General features: G+C 34.5%; 2 protein-coding genes across 3 annotated transcripts in view; one reads left to right on the top strand and one right to left on the bottom strand.

The window, feature by feature from the left end:
• Positions 1-9,399: 9,399 nt before the first annotated feature.
• On the top strand, positions 9,400-9,849 carry LOC148622958 (uncharacterized). The gene has a single exon (XM_088574150.1). It carries the CDS (start codon positions 9,400-9,402, stop codon positions 9,847-9,849), a length of 450 nt encoding a protein of 149 aa, XP_088430276.1.
• Positions 9,850-10,626: 777 nt separating this feature from the next.
• LOC148622957 (neuropeptide F receptor-like) overlaps positions 10,627-22,441 on the bottom strand; it is a 28,508-nt gene continuing 16,693 nt past the window's right edge. For both annotated transcript variants that reach the window (XM_088573343.1, XM_088573344.1), the window contains exon 2: positions 10,627-12,233. In XM_088573343.1, coding sequence (XP_088429469.1) covers positions 10,939-12,228 — 1,290 coding nt within the window. In that variant the 5' untranslated portion in view covers positions 12,229-12,233 and the 3' untranslated portion in view covers positions 10,627-10,938. The remainder of the gene's footprint in view (positions 12,234-22,441) is intronic.

The following is a 22,441-nucleotide window of genomic DNA, read 5'->3' as shown; positions in this document are numbered from 1 at the left end:
TTACAATGTAAATATTGCCACCTAGAATTAAAATCTGACCGGAATTTAACGATTCAATGTTTAGGGAGAAGCCGTTTGGCTAAACGAATGAGCAAGTCATTTAAGACAATTTAAACGACGGTAGGTGTCAATAAAGTCGTAGAAAATATTTTTTTTTTTCAAATTTTAACAGTATGTTATTTATGTGACGCTGACTATAAGAGAATTGAATGATTGGTCCTCTAAATGGCTTATGTCATTTAACCCAGATAAAACTGAGATCATGTTGTTTTCCAATAATGAATTACAGGAGCCTTTTACTGTTTCATTCGATGGGGTACAAAAAAGAGAAAATAACAAATGTTTTACAATAAACAAAATGGCAATGCTCCAGGCTATCTCCGCGAACTTATCCCCCTCTTGTTCAGAGGCCAACAGTTTATCCGCTACGAAATGAATCTGATAATATATTTCTCGTCTGTAGATTATCATTAACTAGTGAATCATTCATGCCATCTGCTACAAGAGAATGGAACATTTTAAGTGAAGACGTGCAAAATGTGAATTCAATATCAAGATTCAAATGTGCAATCCGAAGCAAAAACACCTTGACATTCCCCAATATTTTAATTACGGCCCTCGTAAATTAAATATCTGTTTGACCCAGCTACGATGTTCTGCGTCTTCTCTTAACTACAATTTACACAGAGTCCATATTGCAGCTGATCTTGCGTGTAGTTGCCGTGCTCCAATTGAAAGTGTCTACCATTTTTTTTCGAATGCAAAAAATATATAGAAAACCGTATTACACTATTCGAGAGTTTACGCTTAATTCCTTTAAGAATGGATGTTTCACTGCTTACCAGGGGCAGTGCTAATCTAACGAACGTATAAAATATACTTATTTTTGATAGTGTTTTCATATTTATTAAAAGGTCAAAAGTATTTCTGACCTAACATTATTATGGAGGTAAAACCAGTGTCACACAAGAACAGCGCATCCACCTGTCCACTTTATGTTTCTCTTCAGCTTCGTACATATATTTCTGAAACTTTGTTTTTGTTTTTTGTTTTTTGTTTTTTTTAATTATTTTTTTCATTGTATTGGTGTTTTTTTATTTATTAATTTTTCAATGTACTGTTGTTTTTCCTTTTTCTTTTTTTTTTCTTCATTGTCTTGTAAAATCTAATTCAGAATTGTCTTTTTTAATATTCATAATGATTTTAAGTTTGTTTTGTTTGTTTGTTGGGGTTTAACGTCCGAACAGCAATATTTCAGCTATATTCAGACGGTGAACATGAAATCGATGATAAAATGAACATGAAATGATGATGAAAAGAAAAAGGGATGGGACACAAGGATCATGGGGTCGACAAATTTTAATTGCCACTGGAAATAGGGAGAGGTGGGTAGGGTCGGGCAATTTAGCCTTCTGTGGCGGAGCCCTATGGTTCCTACTCCGGGAGAATACCACAGTAGGGTTCTTTAACGTGCGAGGAATGTGGCATATTTCCCAACACGTTGCACCACTATGGTTTGCGGTCAGGTTTTCCGTATTATAGCCTGATAACCCCAGCATGTAACACGCCAGGGGTACCCCATTCAACCACCTGGGGCACACATCCCAGTTGCTCTGTGTGCAAAGCGCCCTAGCCCCCGGCTAGGGTTCTGAGCACTATTTAGTCGCCTTTTACGACAAGCTTAGCGCTGCTGCAGGCCTATTCTTTTAACACCCGGACCTGCACGGGGATTTTATGCGTGCCCTCAATGTTCTAATGATTTTATATATGCGTTGTATATTATTAATAGGAGAAGACTTCATAAGTTGGTAAAACTTGTGTCCTATCCCTTTTGTAGATTTAACAAATAAAATTGTTGTGAACCAGACCCCATTATAGCCTCATAAAAAAGAGACTAGTTGTAAAACTTCCTGATATATTTTGTTAAATAGCCTTCTTTCGATTTATTTTTTCATATTTCATTCACAATTGCATTTCGTCATTCGAACTAGTCATTTCCTACGGAATTGAAAAATAACAAACCAATAAGATGTAGAATTTTACAGAGAAATATTTAAAACATATCGCATTGATTTCTCGACAGATGCTAAATATCTGTGTTAGTGGGAATTAATCGTCATGGTACATTGTAGTAGTCGATAAGGAGGGAAAAAATAATATACACAATTAAAATTTAGAGAATAAAAAGGAATAATTTTGGAAAGAAAAAAACTAAGAAAAACAAGAGAAAGCAAAACACACAAAAAAAAACAAAACAAAAACAAAAAACAAAAAACAAAAATAAACACATCACCTAATGCTGTGTATCATAACACTTGCCCAATTACTTAAAACACTTCGGTTCTGAGGGAAAAAAAAATCCCGATGCAAACCTCTCATGCCATCCCTATTTGTAGTTACTTTCATTCTGTAGAAATAGTTTCTAGATTTCTTGTATTAGGTTTGACCAGGCTTTCGTGATAAACTTTATTATCTTTAGAAGCAATCAGCAGTAACTTCAATAGAATATGAAGATGACTGTACCTTTTTTGATTGAAAGTCATAAAGATTATATGGAACAAAACACCTTGTCATCTCCATAACGTGTTAGATGGCATTACAGACACGAATACTAACGACCGGAATAAGATTTGTGGATTGTACAAGTAGCTTTAATGCTATTTTCTTCGTCTGAATCACTTGATCAATTCTCTTCTACTTGTCATGTGTCGCTGTTCAACGATTGGAAAAGTCACCTTTGTGATTTGCTGCGGTGTGCTTTTCATGAGATAACAATAAAATCATTTCTCTCTTTTTTATTTGCTTTCCAATAAGTATACATCCGTAGTTTATTTTTCTAAACGTGAATGGTTTTATGTCTGATCCAAGGACCAGAAAGAAACGTATGATGCCAAAGTATGTACAATTTTAACAACATAAATTTTCTTATTTTGAAAAAGTACATATATAATAATCCAAAGAACAAAGTAAAAGAAAAATTGAAATATTTAAACCAGCCAAATCTATAAGTATATTAATGTGAAAACCAACAAAAACACTACTATACCTTTTAGCCTGGGTCAATTCCAATTGTGGTACATTGTCAGTTATTTCAACAGTGGTACAATATCAGGGTGATTCCAACCCCGGTACAGTACCAGGGTGATTCCAACAGTGGTACAATATCTGGGTGATTCCAACACTGGTACAGTGTCAGGGTGATTCCAAGAGTGGTACAGTATCAGGGTGATTCCAAGAGTGGTATAATATCAGGGTGATTTCAACAGTGGTGCAGTGTCAGGGTGATTCCAACAGTGGTACAATATCTGGGTGATTCCAACACTGGTACAGTGTCAGGGTGATTCCAAGAGTGGTACAGTATCAGGGTGATTCCAACAGTGGTACAATATCAGGGTGAGTTGTACAATATCAGGGTGATTCCAACAGTGGTACAAATGTACTTTGTATGAAATTATCCAAACGCGATTGCAACATCTGTGGTCAAATTTTGGTGCGAGAACATAAAATTAATTACGGTACAGGCTAGTAACCACTAATTCTACTTCCCATTGGCTTCTATGCTAATTTCACAATATTCAATGGCTTCTCTGGACTTTACCTTAACTTTAATCTGCAGAGGACTATATATCAGCATGATTCTACAATCCTCAGAATGGCATGTGGGGTTAACAGACTTGCAGTGCAGTACTGGTCAACGGTAGTGAAGGGTCTATAAATAGAATTGGAAATCCCAGTGTTTTCACAAGATGGGGGTATATTTAGAAATCATTATGGAGATTAGGCTTCACATCACAAGAAGCAAATTGCACCTATAAAATGTAAAGTAATATTTTCCTTTCTGAAACTGTTTAATTCTTTTAAATAAAATGAAAACTTTTTCACAGCACTATGAGGATCAGGGGGTAATTTCTGCGTAGGACTATTTTTTCGTACGTTTCAAATGCTCATTGGTTGAATTGGTGGTCTGTAACCTAAATGCTCACTCGAATACATATGTATGTCTGCAAAAATATATTTGAACTTGGTCCCGACCAAGTGCAAATTTACACATGTGAGAAAATAGGTAAACACGGATGAAGCTGCAAACGTCTTCACTGATTAATTCGATAAACATACTTTGTGAGAGATTTATTACCATATTTCTACAGTCATTTGTTTTATTTATCATAGCAACTGCCAGGAAAACATACGGATTGTATAGTACTTTGCACTGTCGTCTCAAAAAGTTAATCGATGTAAGCTCTTGTAAGTTTTTGAATCCAGGAATCACCAAGTGGAAGGATTAGTTCGGTAAATTAGCAACTACATGTCTTTTAATGATCCGTAGTAAATGTTATACTAGTATCTGTCTTTATAAATTGTTTTTCATGACATATCAGAACAATTTCAGAAATTAACAATAATTAATTCATTAGAATAACAGAGTAAGCTAAATGCATATAGAGCTTAATCTATATTTAAATCCAGAATGTGTGGCCCATCTGTAATAGTTAAAACGATATAAATTCTCCAGTTTTCTAAAGTTTTATTTTTTAGTTTTTCAGTAAATTTCGACGGTATTGGTTTTTTTTTATTTTAGAATATTCAGAGATGCAATTACGTTTGTCTAAAAGTTTCTTATATATTAAATCATCCCACGCTTTGAACTTCCCAAATATGTATTTAATTCTTTGCAATCCGCTTTTAGAAGTTTAGTTTATAACGATTTTTATTTGCTCAAAGAACAAACGGGGATATGACACAATTTTTTCCAACTTACGTGATCTTCTCCCCTTCAATACAATTTGTCACAACAATTTCAATATAAACACAGAAACATGCAACAATTGAACAATAATGTCTAATGTACAGTTACATACAAAGAACAACAATAATATAGTAAAACATATATTCGGACTCGACAACAGCGGACACCATTCTGACAAAAGACAACTTACGAGGAAGCGTATTGACTTTTTTTATGTATCTTAATACATCATTAAAGATAGTAATAGTTTCATTTGATAGAATGAACATTAATTTCTATCGGTAGATTTAATCCGGCTAAATTTTAAAAAGAATTTCTCGGATCTTAGAGTAATTTGGACATTTCATGAAAAAGTGGTAAACTTCTTCACTCAGTGCCCCACATCTGCACTTTGGACTTACGCATTACGGAATGAGGCGGAACATCGAAGTTAAGTTAACTTTTTAAAGATGGTATTACGTTCACGGAGATCATGTGAGGAGTAAGAAGGCTTTGGTCTGCATAAAGTAGGCTTAAAAATATTATTACCTCTTGATCTATGATTTTTTAATTTTCGTAAAATGTTTAAATGTTTTTAATATTTTTGTCATGTATATGGGACGTCCACTCTGCATCTTGTGATAAAGTTATTCCGAGATATTTATAATTTTGTTTGATATGTAAAATTCTGTCGTTGAGGGAGAATGATAGTTGTTAGTAAAGATCATTATAATTTCTGTCTTTTTTCTGGATTAAATTCCATAATCCACTGTTGTGACCATTTATTTAAGGCTTCTAGATCCTTATTGATAACATTCTGTATTTCCTGCGGATTATCACGAGAATAGTTTAAGGAAGTGCCATCTGTATATATTCGTGTTAATGACCCTAGATTTTCTCCTGTATCGTTTATAGAAGAGGCCCTAATACCGGGGTAACCTGCACTTATATTTGATAATGATGATGAAGAAGATTTGCATACTTCTTTTTGTTTCCTGTCACTTATATAATCTTTGAACCAGTTGTGAAGCTTGCCTACTATTCCATATGCGTTTAATTTCTGCAAAAGACCTTTATTCCAAACTCGGTCAAAAGCTTTAAAAAATCACGCGAAATGTAATAGAGATATATATTTAATTTATTAAAAGATAGTCAATATTAGACCAAATAAAAGCATAACATTAAAAGATTTAAGCTTGATGAAGATAACCCTTACGGATAAGTTTATTCAGACTAAAAGGATTCTATTTAAACTTTCGAGATTTATTTATTACATTACTATAAAAACTAGGATGTGAAATCCCATTTTTGATCAAGTTACGACAAGTTCGGCCAAACTTCAGCATCAAATCTTATATTTATGGAAGAATTTAGTAAAACTCTTAACTAATGTATAATGTTGACTAAAACCTTGACTTAACAATTTAACGGCAGTACAGAGATTATGGTCATTAAAATCCAAAATATCGCTGAAACACGAGCATATCGAACAGGTTGAAAAATATATACACTGTATGAAGGAGCCGAAGAAACGTCCCTGTCTAGGAAGAGGAAATTGACAATTGGGAACGAAAAATCGTCGTTCTTTTGTTAAATTTCAGTTATGAGTTTACCTTGTGAAATGGAAACATTCAAATCCAGAAAAGGACAATCAAACTGTCCTTATTAGCTTTATTTAACATCAATTCTTTCAGCAGTGTGTTTGAAAAAGTCAGGATTATTCACCGCCAAAATATTACCAAGGTAGCGATAAGAATTATGAAATTTGTGTTTTAAATCAGATTTGGAACCATCTTTATGAACATTGGTCATAAACTGAGAGCAATAACAGCTCAGGAATAAATCTGCTATTAAAGGAGCACACTTTGTACCCATCGGATATTTATAATCCAAAACTTAATATTTGCATTTTGAGATATTAGTCTGGTAATCTAAATTGAGCTCGTTTTCAATCTAATTATATTGTCCTATAATCATACTCTTCCGTGATGCTGTTTAGTTATTTTAATAATTAATTGTTTTATCTACAATGCAGAGAGAAAATTCCGGTATATTTTCACCAACGAACACAGTCTCATTCCACATATTAAGTAGCTGTCTTTGTAAGAATCATGCAAAATCTGAAAAATGTGATACACTCCAAAAAGGCTATATATTTTTATTTTTGTAATTAGGTTGTTTTTTTGGTCTACACTATGAAATGTGTAATTATTCATTCAAATATGCCTGCTCTTAAGAGATAATCCACATTGAAAATCCAGTAGATTCTATTGTATTTGAGTGCCATTTACAGAGTTATCTCCCTTAGTTTTGAAATCTACAGTGCAATTTATATAACTTTTATCTCCTATGAGCACAGGGTATATGAAAAACCACACATTAATTTCTGTTTACTATGACATTTCAAACAAAATATCAAAAATAAAAATATGTAGGCTTTTTACCCACGAATCACATTTTGCATGATCCTTAGCTGGAGTCATACTTAATTGTTATATGAACCTCGAACTAAAAGCATATTTTAAATTGATATCATGGGAATGTGAAGTGAAATCGTTTGATATAGTCAAATTTGTCATGATTTTTGTTTTTGACCATCTTTAAACATGTATGTAAAATAGGATATTTGAGTTAATATATTGAGTAAATACTGTCTTTTATTCCAAGCTCTTTTAAGTACATTTAATACTTTTACAATTATAGTTTGTAGAACAGGATCTTGTAGCCAGTGACGTGTTTGTAGAAATATGGCCCGATCTTGTAGTCAGTGACGTGTTTGTAGAAATATGGTCCGATCTTGTAGTCAGTGACGTGTTAGTAGAAATATGGTCCGATCTTGTAGCCAGTGACGTGTTTGTAGAAATATGGCCCGATCTTGTAGTCAGTGACGTGTTTGTAGAAATATGGTCCGATCTTGTAGTCAGTGACGTGTTAGTAGAAATATGGTCCGATCTTGTAGTCAGTGACGTGTTTGTAGAAATATGGTCCGATCTTGTAGTCAGTGACGTGTTTGTAGAAATATATATTGTATGTTTTGATTTTTACTTTTTTATTTCTTTAAATTCTTTTATATAACTGACTGTCTATATAACATTACTTTATTAACCAACTACTGAAAATACGTTAAAATATTTCAAAAACTGACCAATTGATATGAATTCAAACCGGGCATCTGTACGGGGCCAATATAAAAAGAGGGCCAATAAGGATCAAACTAGGGCCAATACGGCATCATAACTTCCGGTTGTTTGACTCTGCCATTTTGAGTTAGAATTGGATTTTATGAACTTTGATCACCAGATCTAAAAGTTGTAGAAACACAAAAAAAATCTTCAATTCTATAAAAATAGGATATTTAAGACTGATTAATACAAACAAATCTATATGTTCTAGGTAAAACACGAAAACAACTGTTCTACAAATCATGTAGTTGAGTTGCTTAAGAAAATTGTCAATAAATATGTAATTTCATATTGACCCTGTTATAGGTTTCGGTCAATCATATTGGCCTCGACAGCAGTATTGGCCCTCGGCGATACCTCAGGACCAATACGACCGCCACGACCAATATGACAGACCTCAAACCTATAACAGGGCCAATATGATATTACATATTTATTAAAATATAGTATGGACCGGTAGGAAATTGTATGGACTGCCTCGCTTTCAAATTTTCAAAGAACGTGATGTCAACATTTAAAAGACCTCTTTTTTGGACGACCAACCGATCCATTTGTTGCCATATAACCCTCTGCATCATGAACTATATGCTATAGCTTTCTACATTTCATCTGATAATAAAAATGAAAATATACCTTAGGTAAGACAGTTTCGTGAATGTTGTACAGTGATATTTTCTATATCGACAATTAGTAGCGTACTTACTAGATTGGACGGACTGCCGATTCCTCTGCTTTGGGTTTTATTCGTTTATATTCGAGTCTTTCCAGAAGCCTACCCGGTATAATAATAATCTCTCTGGTCCCAAGTCAAAGATTTATAGAAAATGGATTGTTATTTTCAGAATTTTCAATTTATGTTACATGTGGCATGTACAACACTGAGACTCGATGGTGCGGTTTAAGAATTCAGATACGAGAGTCCAACTTTACGTTTTGAAAAAGACAAAACCACACATAATTAAACGTGTAAAATATCAAAAGGTCGATCATAATGGCAGGTTTATTCTATACTGTAAAGATGGTTTGTAAAGTACAGTTCCGTGGAATTGTAAAGTCTATTGCGTTCACAAAGAAACATTGGCGCCCTTTAATTGATATTCAGCTCAGTTATAATATGAACTATAAAATAAACTGTCCCCCGGGTGCAGTTAACACTTGATCGACTTATTATGGAAATCACGTTAATCTATAGAAATGGAAAACAGTGATATCAAAGGAAACAGTCTCTGATATGAGTTTATTACCAGACAAAATGTTATCCATGCATACACAAGTACATGTGACTAACTGGCACGTGCGATAATCCTAGGCCATTATTTGGGGATAATATTCTGTGGTAAATTATTCGTTTATTTTAGTTACATTTTCGTGTAGATGAATATTAAATGTATAAATGATTCCCAGATCGCTCTACAAGCTATACAAACTTCGCAATAACTTCGTGACATTGGCAAGCGAGAAAGGGACTGGGAAGGAACTGGCAAGCGAGAAATGGACCGGAATGTAACTGGCAAGCGAGAAAGGGACCGGGAAGACACTGGCAAGCGAGAAAGGGACCGGGAAGACACTGGCAAGCGAGAAAGAGACCGGGAAGACACCGGCAAGCGAGAAAGGGGCCAGGAAGGAACTGGCAAGCGAGAAATGGACCGGGAAGACACTGGCAAGCGAGAAAGGGACCGGGAAGACACTGGCAAGCGAGAAAGGGACCGGGAAGACACTGGCAAGCGAGAAAGAGACCGGGAAGACACCGGCAAGCGAGAAATGGACCGGGATGTAACTGGCAAGCGAGAAAGGGACCGGGAAGACACTGGCAAGCGAGAAATGGGCCGCGGAGGCAATATGCAACATTATACCATATACACACTCTTTATATTGATATTGAATAATACAAAATATTCAATGTTAGTTGTCAACAATAATAAGCTTGAGAATATGAATTAATTGGTATTAAATTAGAATAAAATGCTATTGTAAAAATTTATACCGTGTCTACTACATGTACCATGTTAAATGCATGTATATAAAGTGTAGTTTTTATGAAGAATTAATGACGCAGTGCTGCATATCCTTTAAGAACTGTTTCGCTTGACAGTGTAACAAAATGAGAAGAGTTTAGAAAAACCTCAAATCTGAGAAACAAACGAAAAGTAATGACAGTCAAAAGGTAAACCAAGTATTAGTAAAATTTGCCTTAAAAACGAAGTTTGTCTGGACAAAACTTATCCACGTATTATATTAAATTCTAATTCATATAGGGCATTAACGTACGATAAATTTGACGTAGATACGATAGTAGCATCCAGTGTGAGAAGTAGGATCACTCTGACATTGATTTAACTTTTACTCATACCATTCTGTATTGTTTATAGACAATATCTGCTTAACATATTAGAAATCGGTCAACTCATTTATTAAATTGACAGTTCTATTCCACAGGGAATTACCGCCGAAATTTTACTGCAGATAGTATCTTAAATTGAAGCATTCAGTGTATGTTATATATATTTCTATAATTGATTCCTAGCTTTATCATCCAAAATTAATAATATACAATAAAGCTTTTTTTGGAAATACATATCAAATGCTATACCTGAATTATAATTGTTCAAATTAAGTATACTGTATTTATCTGGGGTATGTTAAACTGTAGTTTTTGTGTAAATCCTATATAAATTCTTTAGCACTCTGTTTAAGGCTCAACTATAAGAATAAGTAATATGCCTTATTTTGTTTTCTATTTACAGTGTATGATTTCATGTCAGAATGAACATAATATCGATAAAACGTTCATTTAACCATTATAATAGGTATTAGTTCCTTTTCACGTATCTTATCTGTACGGACAAGAATCAATGCCTACGGCTTCGGACATTAACCCACAATAGTGATGTAATTCTAGTAGTAGAAAAGAACAAGTTACTTAACAAGAAATTCTATTGATTGAGTCGTCATTATATATTGAATGGAGTTTCTACTGTTTTAGTAACTAAGAGCTGCTGAGCCTGAACGTACATGTTGTTTGTGCAGGCTTTATAAGGAAACCTGAGATCTAAACTCGCTAACTGAATGTAATCCAGTTCCCGTAACAGAATAACCTTCTTTGTCAACTACAGCTGCTGTACCATTCGTTTCCCTGGTAAATATAATAACAGGAACTTCATGACCCTCTCTTGGAGCACAACAGTTACGACAACACCCCTTGAATTTATCGCAACATTTACAGCAAAGTACTTTCATAAATTCACTTCTGAAATTTTCATTTAACCATCCGTATAATACTGGATTAATGCATGCCGAGCTCAGCACTAGTATATGACATACCACAAAGGCAATTGAAACGTTTTGCTCCAAAGCTTTCAACTTCCCATTCGACACATCAATTAGGATATTTAAAATATTCAGTGGAAACCAGCTGATGGCGAAAACGCTAGCAATCATCGCGAGAAGAACATTTGTTCGCCTTTTTCGCTGCTCTTGACGACGATTTTTTTGCTTCTGAAAGGTTGTTCGTCCTGCATTTGGTGCTGCTGTGTTATTTTGGTGAACCATTCTGTATTTAAGCTTATGACAAATTCGGGCATGCGCAACTACAACAATCGCAATAGGCAAAATGTACTGTACAACCATAGATGCGATTGAATATGCTCCCTTTTCTTCAATTAACGTATTTTCTTCAAGGCAACGATAAAAGTTAATAGTAATGCCTGGCGAATGTATTTGGTCTACCTTGTAAACGTTAAAAATTAACAATGGGCTTGCCATGAAAAAGGATATAATCCATATTGAAACAAGTGCAGCGGCAGCTCCAATTTTTTTCATGCTGTCTTTAGTTGGATAAACAATAACCTGAAACCTGTCTAGTGCGATTGCAGTGATACTGATTGTAGAAACAAAAATGTTTGTACCCTGACACATCGATACAAATTTACACATAAATCCACCAAGTGACCAAAAATGGTGTAAAAGTCGGTACAAATTTAAAGGTTGGGTAAAAAGACACAAAGTGAGATCTGAAATCGACAGATTGATAATGAATATATTCCGTGGTGTTCTCATATGAGCATTACGTGTAACAACATAACATACGAGCCCATTTCCACAGGCGCCAAATATGATTAATATGGCATAAAATGTAATGATAACAGCCTCCGTAGTCTTGTCGAATCTACGAGATCGTGACATTTCCTCGATAACTCGTCTCATTGCACCACGATCAATTCCCTGGATGTCTGTAATGTTGCACCATTCAGAGGTGTTGTCAAGGGAACAGTTTAGGACATTTATCCCATTTAGGAATGTATTTTCCGATTCATTGGTCATATTGTCTGGAATGAAAGGCAAATCAAATTATCTTTAAGCATTAATAGTACTTATAAATGTAGGTGTTTTATGGAAGTTACTGATTTTTCTTTGAACGAAATATATATTTTATTATTTTTCTATGAGTGATTTTAAGCTACGTTCTATCTATATTATTTTTCTAGGAGTGATTTTAAGCTACGTTCTATCTATGTTATTTTTCTATGAATGATTTTAAGCTACGTTCTATCTATATTATTTTTCTAGGAGTGATTTTAAGCTACGTTCTATCTATATTATTTTTCTAGGAGTGATTTTAAGCTACGTTCTATATTATTTTTTATGTTTATTATTATTTTTTAAATTGTCGTTAAAGTTTAAATATGTCATATTCAATAATAGGTAGTGATTGTTATCAATTGAAATCAAAGAATCGACAAACTCTACTAAACACTACGCTACATCATCCTTAATAAACACTACTCTTCATCTCACATCATCCTTGATAAATACTACTCTTCACATCATCCTTAATAAACACTACTCTTCACATCATCCTTAATAAACACTACTCTTCATCTCACATCATCCTTGATAAATACTACTCTTCACATCATCCTTAATAAACACTACTCTACATCATCCTTAATAAACACTACTCTTCACCTCACATCATCCTTGATAAATACTACTCTTCACATCATCCTTAATAAACACTACTCTTCACATCATCCTTAATAAACACTACTCTTCATCTCACATCATCCTTGATAAATACTACTCTTCACATCAACCTTAATAAACACTACTCTTCACATCATCCTTAATAAACACTACTCTTCATCTCACATCATCCTTAATAAACACTACTCTACATCATCCTTAATAAACACTACTCTTCACATCATCCTTAATAAACACTACTCTTCATCTCACATCATCCTTGATAAACACTATTCTTCATCTCACATCATCCTTAACAAACACTAATCTTCATCTCACATCATCCTTAATAAACACTACCCTTCACGTCATCCTTAATAAATACTACTCTTCATCTCACATCAACCTTAATAAACACTACTCTTAATGTTAGAGACAATATGGCCTTATTCTCCGTTTGTTTCTACGTCTTTCATTCTTAGGCTGTTCAACCGGATTTACCTTATTTTGGCTGATTAATTCTCTATACTTCCATTATGTAATTGTATAAAGGTTTTGACATGGACTTACCAATAAACCCAATTCGAAGAACTCATGCAAACTATAATAAAAAAATCATTGTCATTTTCATGGTAGCTAAACCAATCAGCACTGCAACATTGGGTGAAATACTGATATGGTTGCCAAATTCAATGAGTTCCCAGAATTTAGAACTCATATTCCATATAAATTTTGTCTGGGAACAAGCAATCGGGATCAGACCTGTCACATTAAAGACCTAACCACTGTAGTAAGTATTAAATGCCTATGGGTTCAGTCTGATAGATTTGATACATTTTCAAAACAGGGTAAGTAAATATTTTGCTGTCGATAAAAAAAATAAATTAAAGCATTAAAAGCTGGTGAACTACCACCTAAACAAAATATAAACTTTTAAAAAAAGTAGTATAAAATGTCTCTTTCTCCATTAATTTATTTAGATAATGAAAATTCTTGCTTCCCTTAAAATATTGAGTGAAAATACATTGTTCTTTCCTTTTTTTAATGTAAAAAATTACACCATTTTTATATGAAAATATTAATTAGATCTATCCTGCACACGCAAATATCGTTTTGTCTTAATTAATCGGATTTAAAGCCCCCCCCCCCCAAAAAAAAAAAAAAAAAATAAAATAAAATAAAATAAAAAAAAAAAATAAAAAAAAAAAAATAATAAAAAATTAAAAATAATTCATTATTTGAACATTAAAAATAATGCGTGTTGACATAAGTAATAAAAAACACTAAAATTCTAGACCATTCCGACTTGGATGGGGCACCTTATAGTTAGCATTATATATATATATATATATACAACGTCTCAGAATGTGACGACTCTATTCGCTACACTGCTCCATCGGACCAAATTGATACAGGGAAGATAACGTAAACTTATAGAAGAGTCTGAAAAATTCCCAACGATGTTAGAACTGTCGAAATTGCGAAACAAATTTGTTTGGTCGTTCCCTCCGCGGGACTCGAACTCCTGTGACATCTATGGCAACACCGCCTGCACTAAGTCCAGCGTCCTAAACCACTCGACCAGCTAGGCTATATAAAAGTATAGCTTTCGCTGGCCGGGTCATTCCTCCTCGTAGGATTAATCTAGGGCTGTAACTTAGTACACGATGTATGGTAGTACGGGACAGTTCATCTAGGTGTTATTATGTAGGATAGAGGATCAAATTAATGATGCATGTCACAACAAATCAATATTATACAACGTCTCAGAATGTGACGACTCTATTCACTACCACTGCTTCATCGGATCAAATACAGGGAAGGTAACGTAAACTTATAGAAGGGTCTGCAAAATTACCACAAGGTTAGAACTGTCAAATTTGCGAAGCAAATTTTTGGTCGTTCCCTCCGCGGAACTCGAACTCATACCGCTGTGACATCTATGGCAACACCGCCTGCACTAAGTCCAGCGTCCTAAACCACTCGACCAGCTAGGCTATATAAAAGTATAGCTTTCGCTGGCCGGGTCATTCCTCCTCGTAGGATTAATCTAGGGCTGTAACTTAGTACACGATGTATGGTAGTACGGGACAGTTCATCTAGGTGTTATTATGTAGGATAGAGGATCAAATTAATGATGCATGTCACAACAAATCAATATTATACAACGTCTCAGAATGTGACGACTCTATTCACTACCACTGCTTCATCGGATCAAATACAGGGAAGGTAACGTAAACTTATAGAAGGGTCTGCAAAATTACCACAAGGTTAGAACTGTCAAATTTGCGAAGCAAATTTTTGGTCGTTCCCTCCGCGGAACTCGAACTCATACCGCTGTGACATCTATGGCAACACCGCCTGCACTAAGTCCAGCGCCCTATAGACCACTCGGCCAGCTAGGCTATATAAAAATATAGCTTTCGCTGGCCGGGTCATTCCTCCTCGTAGGATTAATCTAGGGCTGTAATTTAGTGCACAATGTATGGTAGTACGGGACAGCTCACCTAGGTGTTATTATGTAGGATAGAGGATCAAATTAATGATGCATGTCACAACAAATCAATATTATACGATGTCTCAGAATGTGACGACTCTATTCGCTACACTGCTTCATCGGATCAAATTGATACAGGGAAGATAACGTAAACTTATAGAAGGGTCTGAAACATTATCAACGATGTTAGAACTGTCAAATTTGCGAAGCAAATTTATGGTCGTTCCCTCCGCGGGACTCGAACACGTACCGCTGTGACATCTACGGTCCCGTACTACCATACATCGTGTACTAAGTTACAGCCCTAGATTATTCCTACGAGGAGGAAATACCCGGCTAGTGAAAGCTATATTTTTATATAGCCTAGCTGGCCGAGTGGTCTAGGGCGCTGGACTTAGTGCAGGCGGTGTTGCCATAGATGTCACAGCGGTACGAGTTCGAGTTCTCATTATAAATGTAACTTCTTATTAAAATATTCACGTATTTTAAATATAAACGATCTGGCGAAGTTCATGCAAGTGTGAACTTTCTGGCAAAGACGTTCTCGACCAATCAAAAACGGCTATTAGCATGAAGAGACATAAATGATTATAATTATTAGTTAATGGTGGAAATGCCGCTAGGTTGGTAGTGTTTGTCTTACAAAATATCAACAAATCACGGTCAACTGAAACACATTCATTCGTTTTGAATGACATTTCAATGTTGATTTGCTAGCTTGATCATATCCTGCAATGCTTGGCCGAAATCTGTAGCCGAAACCGTCATTTTACATGCGTCATACAGCCAATTGCCAGTATGACTAAACCATAGTATATAGATACAGATATTTCTTATGTAGTACGATAAGATCGTAATAGAATGGAGACGTTTCTTAAGAAGTATTATTACAATCGATAAATACAATGAAAAGTAGCTCGTTTATTACTATGATTGCGCAAGTGCGAGCAGGGTTTTACGCTATTTAGAAACCTCCTTTATTTACCCAGTGAACGTGTCACGCTGTGTTAGTATGAAACCTGATAGGTCGAAAGCGACGTTATATGATTTTTTAACATTGTTCTCTCGACACTATTGATAATGTCAAAGTTATTTCCGCCGTGATAAATGCCGAATGGCAAGCAGCAAAATATTGAAAGGCATCATAGAGAATAATAGGATAATTCATTGGTAGGAGTGAATAACCAAAATATGAATCAGGAGTTAAATCTTAACTGCGCTCTTGGCATGAGTGATCATATTTTTGGTTATTCACGATAACCATTTGATTTCTCTTTTCATTATATAGATTTCCTCAATTATTCATTGCTATTTTCAACATAATTTTTCAATTTTGAAATTACTGAATTTATTTCACAGTGTAAATTATCGAAATTTATTTCACTGGGACCAGTCGATAAAACACTGCTATCTACATAATAAAATGGTTAAATAACTCACGAAACTTGAAGATTGCACAATATCAACTGGCTTTATTTAATGTCAGCATCATAATCGGAGCTTGTTTAGACTATTTTGCGATATTCAACTTTCACTCAATACTTAAAAAAACTATAAATATGGCATTTATTTGGGCGGAAACTGAACATCTCTAGTAGACTTTTATGCTTGCATGGAAGTTTAAACCCGCATAAATTGACCGTCCATTTCATATGGGTGCACATTGTGGATTGTAGATTTTTCCAAACCGTGTCGTATATTGGAGTCGTGGTAGTATTGGCATTCGATATTCGAACGTATGCCCCCCCCCCCAAAAAAAAAAAAAAAAAAAGAACAAAAAAGAAACGGCTGCAAATCGACCAGATATTTATTATTCAGGCAAAGAGTATCTTACTTTGACAGGGTAAGAAATTTATACATAACACGCGATAATATAAACTAGTGTCTAATGAGCTTTTCTCCTCAACTCTAAAAACGTAATCTTTACGTCAATGTGGCTTGACGCATTTTACTTCTGTAATTAAAGTGGACCCTTTTAAGGAAAACAACTTTTATGTCGCTATGTACGAAATTAAGAATTTTATGAAATATATAATTAAAGAAACCTTATAGCATTCAGGAATATCAACATCGTGTGTGAAAATCAATTGTAACTTCCTGATGTTTGGGAATTGTATGCTAAAGATTTAAATTATTTGCAAGGGCCAATTAATTCCCATTTAAGGATTGCTTTAATTTTGATTTTGACCAAGTAATGCAACATAATCAACTTTAGGTCAGTTTGCGATTCATGCATCACGACACTGTTTATGAACGAGCGTAATCTGGCCCGAAGCTGGTTCAGTCAAACTTAAAATTTATTCCTTTAATAAAAGCGATATAAATTATTTAATTTCGAATTATTTGAATTGCAGACTACGGACCAATCGATGCTAATGACGTCACAACACCAAGTAAGTTTATGAAAAATAACCTAGCTATGAGTATCTCAGTTTTTTTCTGAGCAGTATCAGATCGGGAATTCAGAAAAAGTGGGTTACAAAATTTTTTTAAAAAACGCCGCCACATTGGCTTCCTCAGCCACTAGCTATGATAAGATATTTTCCAGAGCAAGGGCTTCCAGTTGTCCTTCCGTTTCGCCCAAAATAGAAATAACCAATCAAAGGGTTATAAAAATCAAATTAGCTTATATTGAAATATACATTTAAGCTTATGAATCTCGAAGAACCAGCGAGATGTACGTTGTGTGATCTAGAGGGTGATGAGAACACTTAACACTTTTTATTGGAAAGTTCAGCGTATGATAATCAACGGGAAGTATGCCTGACGAACTCGATTCGCCGTTTATGAATCATAATTTTCCGGATCTTGACTTCATCGAATTACCGTCTGTATTTTAGATACCGTTTTTAATAAGAGAATGTGGATATATCCTCAACCATAAAACTAGTATATTTTTTGACACCATAGGTAAAACTAATATGGTGTCAAAGTTTTTTTTTTAAAGATGAATTTCTTATGACCAATCACAGTGGCTAGCTCCAACTATCAAATATGCAGTCCGACTAGACTAAGTATTTGTATGCTAGTTGAGCTGCATATATGATTGCGGAAGTCCGTTGATGTATTGTATAATTATTTGTTAAGTGTACAGATATTGCTATACGATTCGGGATAGTCGCTTCCTGAACTATCATCTGCCGTGGAAGACGTTCTCAATTCTCTCAATATTTAGTAAAGCGTCTGTACCCGATCTGATTAATCCAAGGCTGCTAAAGGAGGCATAGCTAGTTCCATTCTGTCAGTTTAGTGTCCGATCGTGGGGGGGGGGTACAGGGAGTTGTCACCCCTCCTTTTTATTCATGACAAAAAAAAAGTACGATATATGTCCTAGAACCCCTAGAACAGATTCCTATGGCGAGCCAAAATGGACAAAAATGCCTTTTTTTCATAAATATTTATAAATATCTATGATAAATGATTATAAATATTTATAATTGAATTATAAATATATATAAATGAATTATAATTGAGATATTTATAATTCATTTATGAATATTTATAATTCAATTTATAAATATTTATAAAAGAATTATAAATATCAATAATTGTCTTGAATTTATAAATAGGCATTTTTGTCCACTTTGGCTTGCCATAGGAATCTGTCCCTGCGGTTATTTAATCTTTCTTTTCGACAAGTTTTTTCCCCTCGTGTTGGAAAAGAACAAAGTACGTTTAATCCGATTTTAAAAAGTGGGAACTCAAGCAATTAAAATATTACAGGCCAAAGTCACCCCTTAACGTCATATCTAAGTGTATGGACCGTTGTATTTACAATCACGTACATGATTTTCTGTATTCATTTGAATTATTTCAGGTCACCATTCATGGTTCACTCGCGTTGATTCCTCTATTAACCAGCTATTTCATATGACTAACAATTACATAGTGGGAATGAAGTACAGGTTGTTTAAACTTATCTGTGACATAAGCAAAGCCTTCGATAGGGTATGGCATAAAGGATTGGTTTATAAATTGAACCAATACGATGTATCTGGTAAGCTGTTGGAGTGGTTCAAAAATTATTTACAGGGAAGAGACCAAAGGGTCGTTGTGAATGGACAATGTTCAGATTGGAAAAAGGTGGAAGCTGGGGTGCCCCAGGGATCAATAGTAGGTACATGTATTATCTTTATACACGATATTGTGGAGGACATCAATGCTTCTATTTTAAGCTCTTTGCAGACGACACAAGTATCTATATTCAAATCGATGATCATCATGCTTCTGCAGAGATTCTTGAAAGAAACATTGACAAAATTCACACGTGGTCAGAACAATAGGTGGTGACGTTTAAACCGTAAAAGACAGAACAGAAACGATGGTCATTTCACGGCAAAACATTTAAACCGTACACCCACACCTTACTATGAACCAATACTTAATTCAAGAAGTCAGACAACATAAACATTTAGGTGTAATTTTGTCAAGCAATGTTATGTGGCATGATCATATTGATTATATTACCAAAGCGGCTAACAACTGTTTGAATATGATTAGGAAACTTCGCTTTCTAGTAGATAGACATACTTTGGAAAAATTATGCATGTCCCTTGTGCGACATATCCTTGACTGTGGAGATATAATATGGGATTGTCAGGACCAATAAATGAATAAACTCGAAAATGTGCAGTTAGAGGCGGCTAGGAATGTCTCCGGCAGTACAAAATTTATCTCCTTAGACAGGCTATACGATGAGATGGGTTAGGAGAAATTGTCGAAAATGATGGAAAATTTTCATAATTTATTTCATAAAGTTTTGAACACGAGAACTCCGGAATATTTACAAAAAGTGATCCCGGGTATGATTCAGAAACGTCACTCCTATAATACCTGTAAGACTCAAAATGTTATTTGAATACGCATAGATACCAAATTTTACTCCGATTATTTTTTTGTCGTCTACGATTAAGTCTTGTAATTTAGTGCCACACGACATCAAATCATCGAGATCTCTTAATATGTTTGAAACTTATTTACGTCGCCTTAATATTAAGTGTCATTCGTATTATTACTGCGGATGTAGCAAAGGTCAAGTGTTGCATTTAAAAACAACACTTGTTTGCTTGTAATTTAGTGGAGTCTCCTTGTTGTATCTGTGGTGCAGTCGAATCTAAAGAACATTATATACTCAATTGTAGTATTATATAATGATTTGAGAAATGAAACTATGAAATAAACTGATGTTCTTGTTGTAAAAGATTTGCATTTGTTGTTATTTGACTCAAAAATTTAGACGATTATTAAACAACTATTTTTTCCCCACTACACAAAAGTTAACATTACGTGTGCAACAGACTACTGAATCATGGGTATGGGGATAATTATGCGTCTCAAAAGGCCTTCTACCAATTTCTTTTTCAGATGTCAGTCCTTGGTTGAAAATACTCAGTTTCTTCTAAAATAATGAGTAATGATTGTTTTTTGTACATTGTTCTTTGTGCTGTTGTGACTGCTGATTTACCGATTATGACGCAATAGCAAGAAAATGCTATTTAATCACCACGGGTATATTCATGCCGCAGTGGAAGAGGGAGGTTAAGCGCGTTGTAAAACCTAGATTTAACCCACCATTCCGTTTGAAATGCATGTACCAGGTCAATACCATTGCAGTACCAGCTGCTCTGGTGGTGTAATATCTATTTTGGACTTGACTTGATTATGGATCGGATTAGTGTTTGGTAATTTTGTCGTTACTCTTTTTTTAAAAGGCAAAAGATTTACAAATTAAACTTGCAAGTATGAAACATGTAATATATACTTTTTTTTTGGTACTTTATCTTTGGTCATGTTGTTACGTTTTTTTATTCATTCCGTATTTAATTTACTCGTGCTTAAAAAAATGAAACTTTCCCATCGTTTTAGCGACCACTTATTCAGTTAGCAATTTATCATAGATATAATGAGTAATGGAAACATGGTTTTCTGCTGTGTATATACATGTATCTCTAACTAAATATCATTAATTTAGAGAAAAGTTTGGTACAAAAATTCATATTGTATAACTTCCAGCAGTTCGTTTGAAGCAACCGTATGCAATAGTTATGGTTAATTCATATTCATAACAACAGCAACTACTGTTAGTTCTAAGAACTTTCAACAACCAGGAACCTAGTGTTGGAAGGTCAGAGTCAGTGATGACGGTTATGATAATTCTGATCATGTTATTGAAATTTGCTAATATTTATCAATACTGATATAGCGTTAAAAGTCTGAAAGTGAGAGAACACAGTTCATTTCTAGGTTACTGTACGGTCTTCTCGGTCATTAGCATGTAAACACCGATGTGTGACGCCTAATGTTACTTTTTGTACATGTACTTTTTCTATGGAAGTGCACTGTACACAAGTATTTTGAAATAAAAACACATAAAAATCATGTCAAACATACAAACGGCTAGAAGTTTTGTATTTGATATTTTAAATTGTACACTCTATAAGAAGTGATTAAGTAACATTGAGATCATTCTAATAACTTGAAGTAATATGTACATATATTCTATGGACCTTATTTTTTAATATGGAAACGCCATTGTCATCGAGGAGTAAAACTATAAACTACAGCACCTAGCGCTGTAGTAAGACCACTGACATACTACATATCGTTGATTTCAGACCCATAGTTCACTACAAATTGCTGCATTCATACCAATACTATACCATTTATTGCAGACAAAAATATACCAATACTATACCATTTTTGCAGTCAAAAAATATAATGCCTTTCTTTGCATTCAGACCAACACTTCACCACATTTGGCTGTACTCACAACAATACCACCCATCGCAACAGTATGACTTATACAACACCCTCTATCGCTGCATTCAGACCAATACATCACCACCTATCACTGCAGACTGACTATTACTACACCACATATCGCTACAGTGTAACTAATACTACACCACCTATTGCTACAGTCAGACCAAGACTACACCACCTATTGCTACAGTCAGACCAAGACTACACCACCTATTGCTACAGTCAGACCAAGACTACACCACCTATTGCTAATATCTTAATAAAACTACACAGCCTATCGCTACAATCAAACCAACGCTTTACCCCCTATTG

This window comes from Perna viridis, chromosome 3, assembly GCF_037379345.1.
Source record: "Perna viridis isolate PV_CMFRI_1.1 ecotype Kerala chromosome 3, ASM3737934v1, whole genome shotgun sequence".
Taxonomy (NCBI): domain Eukaryota; kingdom Metazoa; phylum Mollusca; class Bivalvia; order Mytilida; family Mytilidae; genus Perna; species Perna viridis.
The sequence above is the reverse complement of the archived record's forward strand: the minus strand, read 5'-3'. Positions and strand labels throughout refer to the sequence as shown.

Coding starts and splice junctions, on each gene's coding strand:
- LOC148622958 (XM_088574150.1), top strand. CDS start 9,400: ATGGACCGGAATGTAACTGGCAAGCGAGAAAGGGACCGGGAAGACACT.